At 46.3% G+C, this 15355-nt stretch overlaps 1 protein-coding gene across 1 annotated transcript in view; it reads left to right on the top strand.

The window, feature by feature from the left end:
- Positions 1–15355, top strand: part of Plxnc1 (plexin C1) — a 152812-nt gene that overhangs the window by 90445 nt on the left and 47012 nt on the right. The window contains exons 10-15 of the mRNA XM_057757721.1: positions 3918–4057; positions 6735–6914; positions 9317–9404; positions 12455–12658; positions 12768–12953; positions 15064–15166. Coding sequence (XP_057613704.1) covers positions 3918–4057; positions 6735–6914; positions 9317–9404; positions 12455–12658; positions 12768–12953; positions 15064–15166 — 901 coding nt within the window. The remainder of the gene's footprint in view (positions 1–3917; positions 4058–6734; positions 6915–9316; positions 9405–12454; positions 12659–12767; positions 12954–15063; positions 15167–15355) is intronic.

Below are 15355 nucleotides of genomic sequence, written 5' to 3'. Positions count from 1 at the left end.
TGTCAGACTTCACAGAAGGCGCCTGTGCCACCAGAGTTCATCCTCTCAAACTCTTTAAAGGAGAACTGTTGAGGACGGGTTAAACACTTTTCCAAAGGCTTAGTTGGAAGATAAAAATAAGCAGTCATTCCACAAACCACCTAATCAAGTAGTTTTCAATGTGCTTTCTTGATGCAAAACAATGAGAAACCTGAGCTTTTTTTTAACAAAATAATTTAAAATTTACCATCCCTTAAAAACAACCCATTTGCAAAGTGGAACTAACAGGAAGCGGACCATTCTAAAGTTAATTGGTAAAGAGTGGTAGGTTGGGGTGGTTCCAGTCAGCAGGGTCTTGATTTGGTGTATGAAACTTTGGATCTAGGAAGGAGCCTTGCTGTAGAGCTATGAGAAGTCCTGGCTGTAACCAGCCCAATTATGGTTTTCAACCAACCCTTCCAGCCCTTCTGCGTGAGTCTGAGAGCTGGCTGCATCATGCCAGGTCGTGGATTACCTTTAGAGTACAAAATCAGATCTAAAGTACAGAGGGTGAACACGTGGTGGGAAAGATTGTCCTTTGCTCTTTTGTCTTCATTGTATTTTTAAAGTTATCAACAAATATAAAAAGTATTTATGTGAAATGTTGCAGCCATGAAATATAGCTTACAGCTGCTCTTTTTTTAAATTTAAAAGAAAAACATTTTCGTATGTCTTTTCATTATCTATGGGTGAGGTCATCTTGGTAGCTTTTTAGCTTTCTAACTAAGATTAAGAAAAGTTCTCCAGGCAAACAAATGAGCTAATCTGACCCTCTTTGGAAGCAAACTGTGAGCATCTGCTTCCACAAGATAGGCCAGGCCTGGACACGGTCCTAAATGACCAATGGAAACTTTCTCTAAACAATAATGTTTTTCAAATGAACTCCTTCTGCTGTAGGAAGGCTGTATCTACTCAAGAGGAAATAAGAAGTTAAGACGACTTCATCCTCTGAAGCTGTTTCTAGAGCCATGAAAAGAGCAGAATGCAATTGTCTTGTTTCAAAGAAAAATATTCTGTAGTTATGAGGCTCCCATTCTCTTCCACTGTGAACACAGAAGTGGCATGTGCCTAGCATGTTTTCCATTTTCGCTCCAGCAGCCAGTCGCAGTATACGTGCAAGAGGCACTGAGAAAAAGGGTTGACTTGGATGTCCATGGAGTGCTTACAGTGGAAGAAAGGTATGAACTGGGAGCACAGCTCAATGGGCAAAGCACAGGGACCTGTAAGCACGAGGACCTGAGTTCATATCCCCTAAACCCATGGAAAGTTGAGTATGTAGCGCTGACCTGTAATCCCAGCACTCCCAATGTGAGATGGGAGGCAGAATCAGGGGAGGCCCTAGAAGTGTGTGCAGGAGCATCAAGGTGGAAAGTGAGGACCAGCACTCAAGGAGGAAGTTTTCCGACCTGTAACACACACACATACATACACACACTCACACACATACACCTGCATGCACAGTTTAAAAAGATTAAACACACGTATCTTGCGTCTCTAAGAAGACAGTGGTCTCTTGTAGAGCAGGGGGTATAAATTGTCTCTACAGCAGTGGTTCTCAACTTCCCTTAAGGCTGTGACCCTTTAATGCAGTTCCTCATGTTGTGGTGACCCCCAACCATAAAATTATTTCCATTGCTGCTTCATAGGTGTGATTTTGCTGCTGTTATGAATCATAATGCAAATAGTCTTAGGCAACCCCTTTGAGTCTTTCAACCCCCAATGGGGTTGTGACAGACAGACTGAGAACCACTGCTCTACCAAGAAGCAGGCAGTGTGTGTTTCAGGCTGTGCAGGCTGCACAGTCTCTGGTGTAGCTATTCAGTTATGCAGAAGCAGCTGGAGAAGGCACACATACATACTTCTGGACAATGAAATGGGAACCTCATGTGCTTTTGTATGTTTGAAATTCTATTCTCCTTTTGACATCCCTCCACCTGCCAATGGGGCATCCAAAAACAACAGACCCTAGGCTATAGTTTGCTAGCTCTTGATATAGCCCCCGCCCACATACTCCAAGTCTGTCCTCTTCTAGCCCCGCCCTTAGGACCCTATAGGTCTCTAGTGAGTACTTGATCATTTGGCTGTCGCCTACAAAGCCACACCGTAAGCCTTCTTATACAACACACACTTGACATTTGTAAGGGATTTATCTTGAAGTCGTTGCTAATCCCCCCATCCCAAGGACCACTCTAGCGGATAACTTCCCCCCATAAAACACAGTCAAGTATCACAGAATAATTAGAGTGACCCTTTCGGGCTCTTGGTGACTCAATAAATACAGGGCTAAAGTCCTTTTAAAAGTGATTAGAATAAAGTCTGCCGCAGAAATCAATTCCCTGTCACGTTCCATCATCACTGTGGTGACATTAATGATGAATTTACCATAATCTGCCAAATCAATCCATAGCGATAATGAGTGATGACTGTTGGGCCATATAGCAACCGTGTTTGCCAAGGGACCAGAGGAAGCTGATGTTCGTTTCAGTGGGATCCTCAGTGCAGCCAACCAGCAGGGGTGTTCTAAGGGGTGTTAGAGTCCACAGCAGTCAGCCACTGCTGGTGGGGGTGGGGGGGACACAGGAAGAAGGATCACACAGGTGCTAACTATCACAGATGCTGGACCAATGACTCAGTGTCTTCCTGATAGACTTTAGGCTACAAATGACTGTTCTCAGCATTTGCGCTCTAGCTCAGTATGACATGACAGACTTCCCAGCTTCAAACACGAAGAGCGTGACCATGAAATTTAGGCATGCTAAGGTCCGCTATACTTTGTATTGGCCAGAATCTCAGAATGGAGAGGATCTGTAAAAGAACAAGTGACCAGAAGGAAAGACGGTGGTAGCACGTGCTGTAGGAGGTGACTGGATTGTTTGGTCTTGAAAAGTGAAAATGGAGGCCGGAAGGGATGGCTTGGTAGTTAAGGGTATGTCTTGCTCTTGCAGAGGATTTGAGTTCAGCTCCCCGTCCCAGTGTGAGGTGTCTAAGAACAACCTGTAACTGTCTCCAGGCAACCCAAGAAGCCCTTCTGGCCTCAGAAGTACCCCATCATACATACATAGAAATTAGAATAAATGTTTAGAAAGGAAAAGGGCAAATGATTCCTGCCTTCTTTGGGGTTTGCAGGAGAAATTAATGAGAACTTGCAAATGGAGAAGTGAGGAGACACAGACCTGGATGAGAGGGAAGTTAAGTATTGGGTGTCTCCGTGGCCCTCAGTCCTGGTTATCGAGCGGAGAAAGCAAGAGAGTGCGTGGGTCAGCAGAATGTAGTAACTGTCAGTCACAGAGTACATAGTTGTTCACAATGGTTCAGACATCTAACTTTTTAATACTGAGTGGCTCAGGTGGTAGCCACTTAAGACACACTTAAGACAGACGACTCCACCACCACCACCACATTGGAACAGTCTATTTGAAACAAACAGAAAATAGAAACTCCTTTTTAGGGAATTAAATGTATCTGGATCGACATTTATATCATCCGAATGATGAGTCCGGGGCTGGCTGACCTCCATCGAGGTGGCACCTTTACCTTCTCCGCACTTTGTTCAAAAACTGTGAGTCTCAGGACAGGGTAGAACAGGGAACTCTTCCTCAACTCAAGTGATGCGTGGCATGACAGCTCACTCCTCCGGTAGAATCCTGGGGCGCATCAACTGCGATTGGTTTCACCTCATGCTGTCACATGTTGAGAGACATGAATCTTCAGCCCTCTTCCTTGAATTCATTGATTTCATTAAACACTATCTGCGTGTGTTTGCAAAATGTAATTTCCTAGTGAGCTCTTCGAACCATAGCACATCAACAGATTTTTATTTATTTATTTGTTTGTTTGTGAGGTGGGATGGTGCCATTTTGTAGTTTTGATTTGCTGTTTTCATCTTTTGTTTCCAATAGGTCTTCTACATTAAGGCCATTGAACCACAGAAAATATCGACCTTAGGGAAAAGTAACGTGATAGTTACTGGGGCAAACTTCACCCAAGCGTCGAATATCACCATGATCTTGAAAGGAACCAGTACATGTGACAAGGACGTGTGAGTTGAAACACTAATAATGGATCTTCGGTCAAGTTAAAACCCATGCCAAGGCAATGACAGTAGACTTTGGTGCTTTCCGACGCCAGACGATAGTTTTAAGCATTTTATAGAGAATATTTACAATAAGTCAAATGTCTTTAAGGATTCCTCTGAGGTTCAGGTGGGAGACCCTGACCTGTTGTCCCTTCTCCTTCCCAAATCTCAGCCCACAGCAACTTCAGGGTGTCGACAGTGGGGGCATTGATTGATTTACAAAACGAGGTCAATTATATATTGAAAGGAGCTAACTTACAAACACAGGCTTGGGTCTTGGAAACTGGTGAAGAGTGTGGAGCCACTCTCTGAGTGTGCTACCTGGAGCTGGAGAAGATGCAGGTAGAAATGTTGTTCATTGTACCTTTCTTCTTTGGACTGGCCTGGTGTTCACTTCAAATATTTAAATTACTGGGGCATATATTAGTATTAAAAAAAATACCCCAAATAAATACCAGGTGAATGTGCCCCTTAAAGATAAGATACCTGATTTCTTTTCATCCTAACAATGAAAAAATATTCAGTTTTTCATTAACATCCTAAGGAGAAATATTACACCTTCCCCAGGGGGAAATACTAGCATCATGTAACACTAACACCGTGACAGATAGCTTTAGTTTTCTGCTTATTAACTTTTATAAGTTTGGGCTAATTTAAAGTTAAAAAAAAAGTTGCAATCTACATGAACCATAATATTTTCGTCATGGAAATGCATTTAAGACAATCCGCTGAAGCGTGATGTTTTGGTTTTTAACTACCCAAACAGATTTGTACAGCACTCCCATCCGGTGCGCTTATTTAGTGAACTTTCTGTTCAAATGCATTGGCTGCACATCACAGACCCCTCCCATTCCTGCAGCAAATCTGGGATACTCATGGTCTTGATGGGGAAAGGTGCCCATCGTTGGCTTTCCTCTGTACCAGAGCGAATCAGCACGCATTAAAGCCTGTATCTATGCAATGTAGGTATCTGATGTGTGCCATTTATCCTGGCTAAATACCTTATTGCAAAAATCTTTCATTTTGTGCAGCAAAATCTGTGACGTTAGACACCTGTGCGCTCAATGAAGGCAATCAGCCTCGCTGCAAAAGAAGTAGTTTCTGGAGCATTACCCTGTTTCTGGCTCTTTATGCCCTCATTTCCATTCTGAATGCATCTTGAGATGCCACAGTTATTAAATTAAATGACGAAGAGACCTTTCTGTGTGTAGCGTTCCACTAACCACATCTGCATGGAGAACCCAAGTTCACAAGGTTGCTGTAATAACCCAGTTAATCTCATGTCTGAGCCCGTGATAACCCCAAACTCTTTTAATGCGGACTTCTTAAGTGAATGACTATTTTAAGGTGGGAAAAAAGATAACTGTAGTTATTGAATGGTCTATATCCCTACCTTGTGCCTTCTGAAATTTTTTTTAAGGGTGTAAGTATTTATTTATATCTATATGTTTTCAGAAAAGTTCTTCAGTGTTATTTAGGTGTATACTTCATTTTGGGTTTTTTTGTTTTTTTTAAATTAATTAATTTACTTATTAAAGATTTCTGCCTCCTCCCCACCACCACCTCCCATTTCCCTCCCACTCCCCCAATCAAGTCCCCCTCCCTCGTATAAGCAGGTTTGTGTTTAATGATTTGAGGATGAACGTCCTAAAGTGTTACTTTAAATAAATGTAAACTTTAAAATTCATACATCTGGGGCAAGGTACATAGAAACGGACTCCGTTGTCTTTCACATTTGCTTTCTTCAAAGGTGTGATCATAGCATTACAGTTAATAATCATGCACATAATATCCTTCCAGTCGTAAAAACAGATTCTCCCACAGCACCATTAAGCCGAACAGGTGGCAGACACAACTTAGCCTGAGCGTGTGCTTTAGAAAGTCAGAGACACAAAGGACACTGCAGGTAGCAGAGGGACGTCATGGACATCATGGTTTGACTGTTGAAGGGGCATCAGCCCCAGGTCCAATAGCTCCTGTGGGGTGCCAGCCCCATGCCCTTTGATTCTGAGACTTTGGGTTCCTGAATCAGGCCCTCTGCTCTTTGAAGGGCAGAACTGTCAGGTCTGCCTGGGGTCCTGCCCCATGAAACTACTTCTTTAAAAGAAAAAGGTTTTAATTATGGAAATATCAGCACATATACAAAAGATGCATATAAGTAAGCCTCTTTAAAAAGTTTAAAATGGTGGACGTTCTTCCAATTGTTTTATCTTTTTCTCATGGGGGTGGGGCAGAGGGCATAGTGGCTGGAAAATCTTAAAAGCAAATCCCGACACCATGTCACTTCATGGATCCTTCAGTATATCTCCAACAAGAGCAGTACCATGCTGTTCCTTGAAGTCAGCCATAATTTCTTAACTTTGTATAATGCCTCTCCTTGCCCTGGTTCATTAAGACTTCTGAGGGCAAAGGTAAGAGTTCTCCTTCATTTCCCACTTCTGAAAGGAATGCAGATCAAAAGCAGACAGGCATAGCAGAAGGAGGAGCCCAGCCTGAGAGCACCATACCCAACAGGTGGCCCTTGCTTTATGCGGCTGCTTGCAACTGTTCTGATAGTTCAGGGCCAACTTCAAGTGAAGTTCATAGGTTGTCACCTTAAGCGGCCAATGTGCTAAGTGTCTGTGTCCTGACCCCTTTCTAGGATCCGGGTTAGCCACGTGCTAAATGACACCCATATGAAATTCTCACTACCGTCGAGCCGGAAAGAGATGAAAGACGTCTGTATTCAGTTCGACGGCGGGAATTGCTCTTCGGCGGGGGCTTTGTCCTACATTGCTCTGCCGCACTGTTCCCTGATAGTCCCTGCCACCACCTGGATCAGGTACTGTCGGGACCCACAGACGGCTTCTCTTCTTCAGGAGGAAGGTCTTGTGCATGTGCGTAAGATCGTGGGCAATACACAAATCCACCCAGCCATGGTAGCTGCACCTAAATCTCCCTTGTGGGGTCCCTCACGGAAAAATGCTCGCCACCTGACAGACTGGTTGTCATGATGTCTCTTAAGCACCGTGAGCACAGCCTGTTTTTATTTCACCGTGGTTACCGAGAAACTCACAGCTCGAAGACATTTTCTTTGACCACATGACTGTTCTTAGCCCAGACGGCTACTATGCCCTTCTGTACCAGGTGCCTCTCCTGCTCGTGACACAGGGCTCATCTCCTCACAGCTTGTCTTTTTCAAACGTTTGGAGTCAACGGTTTTGAATACTTTGAGAGAAACATTGAGGCCTGCAAGCAGCCTCTACATTCCAGAGATCCTTCTTGAGAGACAGAAATTCCAAAACAAACTCTTTCAGATAAATCTAATATATTAATGGGGGGGGGTCTCTCCCTCATCAAATTTAAATTCACATTTAGATTTTTGGAGCATAACCCCAAAGAGATTTTCTTCATCTCACACGACGTGAAGTTAATTTTCTAAGTACTCTCAAGATGAAAACGCTGACAAAGCATTGAGGGAAAAAAATGAGAAGGGAAAAGAGGGGGAAAAAACCCCTCATATTCTGATTTAAGAATAATGTGGGAGGTGACTGTGTTTGCTGTTCCTTACAGCTAAAATAAAGAGCTCAGACTGGGCAGCTTCAACAGCACAGAGAATTCCCTCTATGTTATAGAGCTGAGTGTGAGGAAGGCTAGCCCCTTCTGAGATGTGAGGAAGGCTAGCCCTTTCTGAGGCAATGTCTCTGCTATGTCTGCAGGTAGTCATCTCTCTCGGTCCCTCCATCTAAGGCTGTGCCCTAATGTTTTTTCAGAACACTGTGAGTCCTATCAGATTAGGGTCCCTCAGTGAGCTCATCAAACTTTCATTATCTCTCATACGGCCTTATCTCGGGTCAGGAGATGTAGTTTAGTGGTAAAATATTGCCTAGCACATGTGAGGCCCCAGTTCAATCCTTAGCATGACCTCCCCACCCCCCAAATCTTCTCTCTACCTATACCTCCTCCTGAGTAACCTGGGGGTCAGGGCGTTTGCATGCAAACCTTTCAGTCCTTTGGCGCGGTATAGGGAGGATTGAGATTTCAAAAAACAAGACTCGTGCACACATCCATCCCTCTGCTCTGAGACCAAGTGCAAAAAGTAGACCGGATGTGGTACTTACCACATAGCCATGGTATATCTACTGACCTGGTTAAATCTTACAGAAACCCAGAGAGACCAGTGGTGGTCTCTTAGGCAGGGTGAACTGAGGCAGGGACACAGTTCAGACAATAGACCCAGCTCCCTGATAGTGGGTTCAGGATGTGTGGTTTCCACCACAATGTTTGGCTCCCTTCACACATGTCACTGTGTTCTGTCATCATGGCTGTGCTGAGCCCGTGGGTCTCAACTGCTCCTTGTTCTTGAACTTTGAGCAAGAAGTAGGTGCCACAGTCTGAAAACAGTAGATTATTCTCGGGTTGGTTTTTTAGAGACTAAGGCAGGTCGTCAGGTGGCCATATGGGCCCTACCCCCTTGTGTCTGGGGGGCTCAGGATCTCTCTCTGCCCTGCATGCATTGGCCTGATTCTGCCTATCTCCTGGATATCATTAGGAGTCCACTAGTGTTAGACATGATTCACCAAGGTTCCTGTCTGGTGACCTCTGAGGATGGTCAGAGCTGCGGACAACTGTTTACTTCACACCCAGTGACCACTTTGACGGTGTCTGGTAACACCTTGAGGATAGGTGAAGTCACTCAGTGTGGTTTTGCTAACATTTATGTACCCTCCCCTTACGCTGAAACTTTGTATCTTAAACAAGAATGCAAACGTCTAATGTCACTTACCATTTTACCTTGTCCAACCTGTTCCCCATCTCACTAAATAAAATATAATTGGGAGGTTGGAAGTTTGATGGTGAAAAGCATCAGAGTGGGTCATCTTCAGACAGGTTAGACAGTAGTCAAGTGAAACTTTGTCCCCTGAGATGCTCTCAAGGTGCAGCAGATGATCTGGGTATCTATGGCGAAATAGCACAAAAAAGCTCAAATTCTATTAAAGAATTTGGGCATCTTCCCAGAATTAAAATAGGATCTGACCTGCATTTTCATATGTATGTGTCTTAAAAACCATGAGTCTGTACCCAGCACCATTTAAAGACTTCTAAAATTATCTTGCAATTGAAATTGAAATTAGTTAATTGTCTTCCAAATATCACTAAGCTTAATACGAATTGTGAATCGTTCGATAGTTTTGGTAAGTATAAATTGCCCATGGCTTACCATTGTCTTTTCACTTCTTGCAGCGGTGGGCAAAATATAACCATCATTGGCAGGAATTTCGACGTCATTGACAACCTGATCATCTCACACGAGCTGAAGGGAAACATGAATGTAAGTGGAAGAATCATTTTCGCTCATAATTTTGTTTTCCTGTCACTAAGCTGCGTACGTGGGGGGGAGGATATATTTCATCTCTACGACTTTGGCATTCTAATCTTCTGCTCCTTTATGATATGCGCTGTCTGTGCCTTCATCCTTGGAGTTAATTGGGGTTGCCACACAGGAGGAACCAGAAACGAATTTCATCTGATAGGGCCGGTTACGTTCCCCCTATGTGAGATTCGCCATTTAATGAGATACTGCTTTTGCATGTGTGTGAAAGTCCTTGTGGATGGCTGAGGTGTGATGTTCAGAGCCTGTGAAGAGTAGGTGGTGGTGGCCCAACAGGTGGAGGTCGCTGACTTGTTGAAGTAACAAAAATGCTCTTGTCATTGTCTCTGGGGTCACATGTAGACACTTTCTTTTGCCCTCGCCCATGTCCCCAAAGTAGAGGCAGGCTGTGCGGAATGTCTGGTCCCTATTGGGGCTCAGTTCTCTGAGAAGAGCCTTGAGAGTCTCCCAGGAGCCTATAGGTTGAAGCCATGTGTGCTGTGAGGAGTGGGTGAGGGACCGCAGCTGCACCTTGGCCCCTCTAGGTATGCTGTCACTTGTAGGTGCTTCTTGATTTCTCTTCCCTTTCCTTCCTTCTTTTCTCTAACATGAGGGAGTGGCCTTTCTGGGCTGCTTCCTTTCAGGGATGGCAGAGCTGAAGGTGCCAAAAACTTTGTCCCATTGGCAACCAGTATGTGTTCAGGCCTAGAAACGGGAGGCATATCAATCCATCTTCCTTACAGCCATCTCTTCCACACATCCACTTTCTGACACACTTCCTAGCCAGTTCCCAGCCTCACAGTGTAGTGTGTCTGATTCTGGCCAGCTCCCCATGATGGGACCACATTCATTCGTGTAGTGACTCTTGATCTGAGGCACAGCCTGAGCCAGTAGACATGGAGACGTGTTCTCTTACCCAAAGCATGTCCCATTTACTGTGTACCTACTGTAAGCAAAACATTTTGCTGGCTGCAAGAACAAAGGGGAAATGAGCTACTTCCCCGCTCCCGCCCCCCCGCTCCACCTTCCTGAAAGAAGATGGCAGACCTGCACTGGAACTGGACGAGCAGGGCAGACGATGGTAAGCGCTAGGTCCTCTGATTCCTTCCAGACCAGAAAGTCCCAGAAGGTGTAATGTGTTTCCTACTGAAAGCATGAGTGGATGGAGTCGAGACAGCAAATGGAGGACGATGGGAAGGGGCGGATGCAGGCAAGGAGGTAGGGATGGGGGTGACTGCAGGCACAGAAGACAGGTTCCTCATCAACCCTTGGCTGAAACAACGCATTTGCTTTGTTGGAACCTGGAGGCTGCGCTAGCGACGCGGGTTGCTGAGAAACGCGCAGGGGCGTGCGAGAGAGAATCATACTAAAACATCACCCTTCATTCAGCAAATGATCCCCTGGCTCTGTAGGCAATGGGGGAGCTCTTGAGGGTCTTTGGCAAGAAGTGATGAGTATGGGTACCATTTTATCAGCGGTGCTTAGGGTAGTTTAGAGAGGCAGCAACCCAGAGAGGATGCTCATATGCAGATGATGCTCAGGCATGGCTGAGACATGTCCAAGTGTGACTGAGACATCCCCAGGCCCCTGTGGAGCTCTCCATTGGACTGCTGTCTGCAGCGAGGCTCTTCTGGACTGGTGATGGGGAGGCAGGTCATTTCGACATTATTACTGAAGAGGAAGTGGGGACAACAGCGTAGAAGAGAGCGTGGGGGTGAAGAAGGGATGCCTCAAATCTGCCGGCAGTCTCACCTCCAGGGCTCGAAGAAAATCGGATGACCAGAGAAGGTGTCTGAGAAGTTGTTCAAAAATAGACGTTGGTCTCGGTAAAACAGGTGTGGGGGGGTCTTAGGAGTAAGGAGCTAGGGTGACCCTCTTGCTGGTCCTTCTTTTAGGAAGTTGGTAAAAAGCCAGCATGGTGGTGTTGAGGCCCCTACTGAGGAGGCGGGGGCTGTTGTCCAGTGGCTTTCATCCTATCAGAGAAGGGCTAAGGCAGGGAAGAAGTCTGGAATTTAGAAAAGTGTGGTTAGGGAGGGTGTACTTGCACCGGTGTGGCCATCTCTGCCCTCTGTCCACTCGCCTTTAACTCCAGGATTAGAAAAAACAGAGGGAATGGTTCTCCCACCTGACACATCTGTCAGTCTCTTCTCCAAACTGCCCTCCTTCCCTTCCTTTATATCTTACAGTGCTAAGGATCAAACCCAGGGCCTCAAGCATACTAGGGAAGCCCTCTGCCACCGAACCACACCCCCAACACACCCGCCAACCTCTCCTTACATTTCCTGCAAGGTTTCCCTGCCTGTACCCTTGAAAATGGCCATGTATTTATGGATTTTCTTTGTAAATAAACCTGTTCATAAATTGGGCCAGGCTTTCAACTTCCGCTCCCATATCTGTGTTCTTCGTTTCTTAAGGGACCCACTGCCCTTTGGCTTTTCTGCTATTTTCTGTTATGCCTGAAAAGCTGCTTCCTCCTTGTGGTTAGGGACTTCTGCTAACAGGGAGCCTCTGCCAGAGCTTTCTCTGCTTGGGGCCTCTTGCTGACACTCTGTGGAGGCTCCTTTGACACACAGTGACTCAGCCAGGTACGAGCAAGTTAGCAGTTGGCCTTGGCTCTCAATTCCCACCCCACGTTCCCAGGACTCAGCCACCTTTGTGCTTTGAGCCCAAAGTGTTTCCTTTTCCGTTCATCCTGCTTCTCTTTGCAAAGCCTCCACTCCCCAATGATGTCACCTGACTGCTTTCCTGAATCCAGTAAACCTGACGCTATGTGTTGAATACACTAGCATCCTGTGTGCATGCCTGTCAGACCCTAAGGACTCTTGCAGATAGAATCTCATTCATGGGAGCCCACGTTTAATTGAATGAGTTTTTAATCTCAGTCCATTTCACTGAGGGTTAGTTTAACCCTGTGAGAGCAGCAGTGTTGCTACCCTGGTTTTATAGAGGGAAAACCACAAGTTTGGATCCCCGGGTCCTTTGGTGCCTAACAGGCTCGTTCTTCTCTCTAGGTCTCTGAATATTGCACAGCAACTTCCTGCAGGTTTTTAGCCCCCAATTTAAAGAGCTCCAAGGGGCGTACAAATGTTGCCGTGAAGCTAAGAGTCCAAGATACCTACTTGGAGTGTGGGACCCTGCAATACCTAGAGGATCCCAGATTTACAGGGTACCGAGTGGAGTCTGAGATCGACACAGAGTTGGAAGTAAAAATTCAAGTATGTTTCTTTCTTTTTTCGGTGTGTGCTATTCCCAGTCGTGGGCTGGAAAGGTGTGTGCATTTCCACATGTGCTCTGAGTCCCTTGTCATCATCATGTTCCTTGCAGAAAGAAAATGACAATTTCAACATTTCCAAGGATGACATTGATATTACTCTCTTCCATGGGGAAAACAAACAGTTTAATTGCAGTTTTGAAAATATTACCAGAAACCAGGATCTCACAACCATCCTGTGCAAGATCAAAAGCATCAAGAATGCAAACAGCATCGCCACCTCCTCAAAGAAAGTCCGCGTAAGTCACCTGGAAGTCCCACCTGTTGTCTTTACCTGCATCTTGGGTAATTCCCTTTCCTAACCCCCAGATTGGAATGGAATCATAGATCCTTAGATTTTTTTTCTCTTTACATGGGAGACAAATAAAGCTGATACTGCAAGTCCAAGCGTAATCCTACCAGAATAGCAGGCAGATCCATCCATGTGCTTGTTTGAATGCCAAAGCTTTGAACACACCATTGTCTATAATCCTAATGAGTTTTTGTGCTGGCTGGACCTTTAGACCATAGCATCTGTGAGCAGCATCCCCAGACCCACCGATGCCTGGGCTGTCGTTCTTTCTCTAAATGCAGAGGTAGCGCATCTTAGCAGAAACCCAAAGCAGAAGCCTCGTGGGCACAGGCAGGGTGGCACTAACTTCTGTCAGCAGCCATTAAAAAAGCCGTGGTTTGCGAGTGGCTCCCTCTGCTGTGGTCTCCCTTTCCTATGTGTTGGCCGTCTTTTTCCAGCTGTGACTGAGGACCCTCTGAGAAGGGAAATGCCCAGTGTTGTTGACTCTTTCCAATGGGAGAGGCTCTGCACAGTCCGTGTAAAACACATTCTGTGAGACAGGGGCTCTGGCTCAGTGGTAGAGTGCTCGCCCGTGGTGCGCAAGGCTCCGGGCTTAATCTCCAGCATTACAAAAAGAAAGAACAACACTTTGCTTTGTGATTTTAAAAAAAAAAACTGGCTAAAAGATAAGAAAGAACCTACCATAGTGGGAGGCAAAAATGAGTATGAGCTCACGTCCCAGCTGTGTGGCCTTAGGTAAGGGATTTGACTTCCCTGACCCTCCCTTCGTTTATCATTTTGGTAAAAGAGAGTAGTATTCATTACAAAATTAGCAACAAGGATCCCACAAGGGCCCTGCCTTCCATGCTAATCGAGTGTGGCATGCATTTGCATCCTCAGTTTGCAGCACGGCCCCCAAGTGCCTGTACTGGGATTCGAACCCAGCAAAGCAGAAAGCAGACAGAAACAGCTGCCTTCCGGAGCTTCCCAGTGGAGGAGGGCAGCGAAGAAGCAATCTTTAGGGAGGACAGTGGGGGGAAATTGGGCAAGCCAGTGCTGTCTTTCCATCTAACTGTGGGAATGTGTGCCTGAAAGGTGACGTCAGAGTGAGGGCCTCAGGGAGGAGGAAGAGAAGGAGCCGCTGTGCACGGACACACCGGACAGAGGGAAGTACAGGATCCCAGGGTCCTGAGGCAGATACCTGCCGGCTAGGTCTCATCCGCACCCAGTGGGTCAGCATGGCTGGAATGAGAGGAGCAGTCCCAGGAGACTAGAGAGTTCACAGGGAGGGTCAGAGATTACTAGGACCGGGGGCTTGGTGTTTGATGCGGGGCATCTACTGGAGAGGTAATGAATACAGGGATGGGGTGAACTGGCATCCTATAGGACAGAGACTTTGGTCCTTACCATAGCCCACCTGTAGGCCCTGTCAGCATCCCATTTCAGAGATGACAGAATGAGGCATGGTACAGACTAACAAGACTCTACAAGGAGAGAAAAGCTAGACCACCAAGACCTGGTACCAGCCCAGATTCCTTAGGGCAGCCTGGGTCCCACGGGGCTGCCTCAGCTCGTGTGTCTGTGTGTGTGTGTCTGTGTGTGTGTGCGCGTGCGCGTGCGCGCACGCGCAACCATGAAGAAAAAATGCAGATGTAGAGTTTTTCCCTTTTCAAGTGTAATTTCCAAGTTCTTAGCCCCCTGACCCCTCACCCCGCAAAAAGCAGAAAGTGGAAAAGGCCCTCAGGGATCAGCTGGTTATCCTTACCAAACCGATATTCACCAAAAACGCAGCATTCAAAACCTTGCTGCCTGGAATCCCAGGTGGGAGAGAGCAATGGAATGGCCCTGTGGAGAAAGGCCAGGGCCCTTCTGCATGCGTGTTAGCCCACCTTTGCGGTGGCAAGTCTCAGGACAGAGGGCCAGCACCGGAAACCTATAGACCCAGTCTGGCACGCCTACAGACCCCCACCACCCCACAGCATCTGTATCTTGTGGGGAAGTCTATCAGGGCAGGGCAGTGCACCTGCCTATGGTGCGTGCCTCCCCAGGGGCTCATGGTGCCAATCTGTCCCCATCAGGTCAAGCTGGGAAACCTGGAACTCTATGTGGAGCAGGAATCCGTTCCTTCCACGTGGTATTTTCTGATCGCGCTTCCCATCCTGCTGGCCATTGTCATTGTGGGTAAGTGCCCCGTTTCAGTCTGTCCGAGAACCTATTCCCTGAGGCTTCTCAGCGCAGCTAGATCTTCAGCTTTTAGGAGCATCTTTGGTTTTCCTTAACTATTAATGGGTGAAAGCCCAACTTATACTTTGGGAGAAGGGTAAAAGGTGCACGTTGAGGCCTTCCTAGTGCATTCTTAGGGTGAGTCAG

The sequence above is a fragment of the Chionomys nivalis genome, chromosome 25 (assembly GCF_950005125.1).
Source record: "Chionomys nivalis chromosome 25, mChiNiv1.1, whole genome shotgun sequence".
Taxonomy (NCBI): domain Eukaryota; kingdom Metazoa; phylum Chordata; class Mammalia; order Rodentia; family Cricetidae; genus Chionomys; species Chionomys nivalis.
The sequence above is the reverse complement of the archived record's forward strand: the minus strand, read 5'-3'. Positions and strand labels throughout refer to the sequence as shown.